Source organism: Tubulanus polymorphus, chromosome 5, assembly GCF_964204645.1.
Source record: "Tubulanus polymorphus chromosome 5, tnTubPoly1.2, whole genome shotgun sequence".
NCBI lineage: Eukaryota > Metazoa > Nemertea > Palaeonemertea > Tubulaniformes > Tubulanidae > Tubulanus > Tubulanus polymorphus.
The window spans coordinates 15,951,676-15,956,185 of record NC_134029.1 but is presented as its reverse complement, the minus strand read 5'-3'; the positions used below and the strand labels follow the sequence as shown (position 1 = coordinate 15,956,185).

The 4,510-nt window shown below is 37.5% G+C and overlaps 1 protein-coding gene across 1 annotated transcript; it reads left to right on the top strand.

The window, feature by feature from the left end:
* Positions 1-1,136: 1,136 nt before the first annotated feature.
* Positions 1,137-4,160, top strand: LOC141906021 (uncharacterized). The gene is made up of 2 exons (XM_074795166.1): positions 1,137-1,170; positions 1,990-4,160. The coding sequence occupies exon 2, from the start codon at positions 1,992-1,994 to the stop codon at positions 4,095-4,097; it is 2,106 nt and encodes a 701-aa protein (XP_074651267.1). The 5' UTR covers positions 1,137-1,170; positions 1,990-1,991; the 3' UTR covers positions 4,098-4,160.
* The last annotated feature ends 350 nt before the right edge of the window (positions 4,161-4,510 follow it).

Below are 4,510 nucleotides of genomic sequence, written 5' to 3'. Positions count from 1 at the left end.
ATCAACGTGATATGGACAGAAATTGTAGGAATTTCCACACGGAATTTTACTTCCGCGTTCAGTTGACGACTCGTATCGATGACAACGACAGCGGAGTTTATGTATTCATAGAACTATAACGGATATTCCGTTATAGTTCTATGATGTATTTTAAGGTGAGAATCCGTTAACCAGGGAATGTATTAAATGATTTCTTTAATAATATGAGTATGGTGGCAAATGAGTAGGCCTACTCGGTGAAGCAATGATCATTGTTGGCGACTTACTTAATGCCTAGCTTTTTTGGGGTATGCGACTAGAATAGATTTAGGCCCTAAATATAATGGGTAGAGCCAGTCAGTGGAATGCCTTAATAGCAGCTAGTTATGGCCTGGTTTACACTGAATGTGCATGACAATTTATTTTGATTACTTTCTTTCCAGCTATTATTCGTGGAATGAACTGGGCACTACGATCTTCAATTCCTTTGCGGATTCTTGCAGGAATATTAAACCACAGTGCGCAAATGTATGTTTAAAATTAGGCTTTTTCAACATTGACAGCCAAACACGTAACTTAACAGGCTAACTTAAGCGCAACTGTCTCAGATGCTGTAAGTACTTGACGTTTTGCGTAATTGTTTTTTTGTAATGCAATATTTGGATTAGTAATCAGTCGTGCTAACGTATATGCAGAATTGGATTCATTGTAATTATGGGATGATAATTCATGGGCGTCACGAGTCCTGCAACATACCCTTGATATGAAGCTTTTTTAATGTTAATCATTGACTTGTTTTGGAGTAAACTGAATAGCCCTTAAAATACCAATGCCACGTGGCTTGGTGTCTATGCTCTACGAGACTGTAGTAATAGATTTTCACAACAAACTCATGATTTCAAATGGTCTCCTAAGATATCTATATATTATTTCGCTCCTTACCTAAGTAAGGTAACGTGGGGTGACTTGGCCATTGGGGTGATTTGGCCACCATAATCAATAAAAAATTAAGAAGGCACGACCCAAAAAATCAAACTGTGCTTATTATTTTCTTTGTGATATAGTTTTATTGTCATGATCGTACTGTATTATAAATTGATAATTGTCAAGAAGTCACATGACCAGTCATGTGACTTGAAGATATTCAAAATGGCGGACTGCAAACTCACGCTGTGAAGTCAAGGAATTAAGGTAGGAAAAACTTGTAATCATGAGCACTGGAACTGAATTGTTATGTGTCATTATAATTAGTTAGTTAGTGACGTATAATTTAGAAATTGAATCTTCTGCAAGGTATTTTATACTTTAATGTAATCAAGAAATTACTTGTTTTGGGGTGACTTGGTCACGGTGGCCATGTCACCCCACGCTTGTACCTATATAACAAGTGGTCTATGTATAAACTCTTGGATAATAACTGATGTGCTAAACCTTATAAGCTGATAAGGTGCAATCATCGGTAGGTCTACTGGGATCTAGCCTACTGTATACTATCACAAATTTGTTTTTGTAGTACAATACCTGGTAACAGGTAAACAGGTAACCCCCCCCCCAAATTTGATTTCACAGCAAAATTCAATAAAAATACTTCTATATTCTTATGTTGAAAAACTTGAATAGTTTTCAAAAATTTCACATTTTCCATGGCGTTTTTCACAATATTCACCTTGGATAATCTGTGACTTTTACCAAGCTACGTGCATAGAAATGACATTATTCTGTGACTTTTAGCTACCAACATGCATAAAAATCACATTATCGTAGTTTTGATAATTTCTATAAAGAAATCTAGTTTGTAATGGTGAAATATCTACGTACCCTAAGTAGTATTGTAAAAACTATTATCTGTTTTAATTTAGGTTTTATACTTAAGTTTGATAGAAAACTGATCTGGGGGGGGGGGGGGATTTTTCCCATGTCGGATTTTTACCGGGGGGATATTTACCGGTGGGATTATTACCTACATTCAAAATACCTTATTATCTAAGTATTTTTCGTCTTTATTTTCAGGGATGCCACGAGATTATGTTAAAAAAGTTGGTGGGCGCCCATACAATTGCTATGATGCTGGTGATATGCAGGCGGCCATTCAAGCCTGCGAAGATGGTCTCTCAAAAAAGAAAGCAGCAGAATTATTCCATGTTAGTCGTACTTCTTTACGTAGACATCTGGAGGCATACAGACGTGGCGAAGAAATAAAAAAACCAGGAGGACAGACAGTTCTCACAGCGGAAGAAGAGGAGTTGGTTGTTCATTCGTTGCAAATCCTCAGCGATTGGGGCTTTGGTTTAGATCGCAATGATATAAGATTGATCGTGAGAGATTTTATAAGAGGCCTAGGAAGAAAAAACCAATTTAAAGGCGATCTACCAGGGTTGGATTGGATGAGACTATTTGAAGAGCGCCATAAGTCTAAAATATCGCGTCGGATTGCACAGAATTTCCCTCTCAATCGTGCCGAAGCATGTTCTCAGAAAATAGTGGATGATTTCTTTATGAAATTAGAAAAACTGTTAGATGAAAACCAGCTGCTGCATAGTCCAGGTCATATCTTCAATATGGATGAAACAGGCTTTCAAACTGACATTGGCTCGAAAAAAGTCCTATGTCGACGAGGTGATAAAAACCCACACGTAACGGTTGGTTCTAGTACCAAAACTATGTACACAGTTGTTGAATGTTGTTCTGCTGATGGTAATTTTCTAGCACCTTATGTTGTCTACAAAGCAAAGAACTTGTATGAGTCTTGGTGCACTGGTGGGCCTGAGCGAGCGAGATATAACGTATCAGACTCTGGATGGATGGAAACTCCTCAATTTTCTGAATGGTTTAAGAAAGTTTTTCTAGAAGAGACCAAAACCATACCTGGAAAAAAGTTACTGTTATATGATGGACACAATTCTCACATCAATTTGGATGTGCTGAACCTGGCTATGCAGAATGATGTGATCATCTTTTGCATACCAGCGCACACTAGTAGTATTCTTCAACCACTTGATGTAGGGGTATATAAGGCGCTAAAACAAAGTTGGCGGAAGGTTCTAAATGAACACTACGTATCAACTAGGTTTAAATCTGTAGATAAAGCTACATTCCCTTCCCTCCTGAATAAAGTCCACCAATCTAGTTGTATGTCGCGAATGAATGCAATCAACGCATTTGAGAAATGTGGAATATACCCGCTTGATAAAACCAAGATAGGCGATGAACTACTCAAGACATCTTGCGCTTTGCCTGAAACTCCCACTGAAACTGTAACTAACGACAACGAGATAACCAGAACTGATGCCTCAAGATCCCGTGAGAATATATCCGTTCAACCGAGAGACCTTCTACGCTCGAGTACACAATTCAGAGAAGGCCCAAGTACAATCACTGTAACTGCTGAAGTCCATAGTAAGCCACCTGGTAGCAACGTCATCACCCCTCGTCCGGAAAGATCGCAAAACTCTGATGTCCTCAGTCCAAAATCTAGTCTTGAGAAGGCATTGCTTGATCATTTCAAGTATTCTGCTCCTGAGCCTCCGAAGAAGAGAAAAAGACTAGACAGGAAATTTGCTGAATGTCTCACAGTAAATGACGTTGTTGAGCGGCTCGAACAGGAAGAACAAAAGAAAGAACAGAAGAGAGCTAAAAAAAAGAAACCAAACTCAAAAATAAGAAAAAAAGTGAACGGAAACAAGGAAAATGTGTCTGATTCTGAAGATGGTAATGAAGAAGAACCGGAAATTGATGATGATAGTGATGACGACATCGGTCAACTGGAAAATGATAGCGATATGATTGGCCAAATGGAGAACATGATAGCTAGAGAGTATGAAATTGGAAAATTTGTTATTGCAGTCTATAATCAAAAGTGGTATGTCACGACAGTGTTGAAATCAAGTCCAGCAATTTCTCCAACTGTATTCTTAAAGTATAAACGATGGCATGGGGTGAATAGGTTCTCGTCACCACCTAAGGATGATATTCTGGAAACCTGTAAGGAAGATATTCTCTGTTCCATCTCTGAGTCAGATATCATCAATGTTGGTTCACGATTTGTAGGTGTGACATCAGAAAAGCTGGCCCTCATAGAGAAATGTTTTTCGAAATGGTGTGATGAGTATGGTGAATAATATTGTTCTACGTACTTGTGTTTTATCGTTATATAGCAATTAGTTGCCGTTATTCATGTTTTGTTGATCGTTAGAATTTTACTAAAATTTGATTGTTTAGTGTTCTTGAATAAGATTGTCTATGAATAGATTTGAATAAATTCTGGCATAACACACAACTGTACTTATGTGAAAAGTTGATAATGCATGTATATAGCATAGATTTATGAGGTATTCTGTCAGATATAAAAAAATATAGCAAGGTTCTGTTTGAAAGATTACATTCCATCAGCCTTCATTACTTTTATTCAAGAGAGAGTCATTTTCAGTTCAGACTATGGTTTTTATAGAGCATGGGATTTAACCCTGTAACGTCAGAGTTATCAAGGTTTCCTGAAGTTATTATGCTAGAATGAAAACACCACAAACATTAC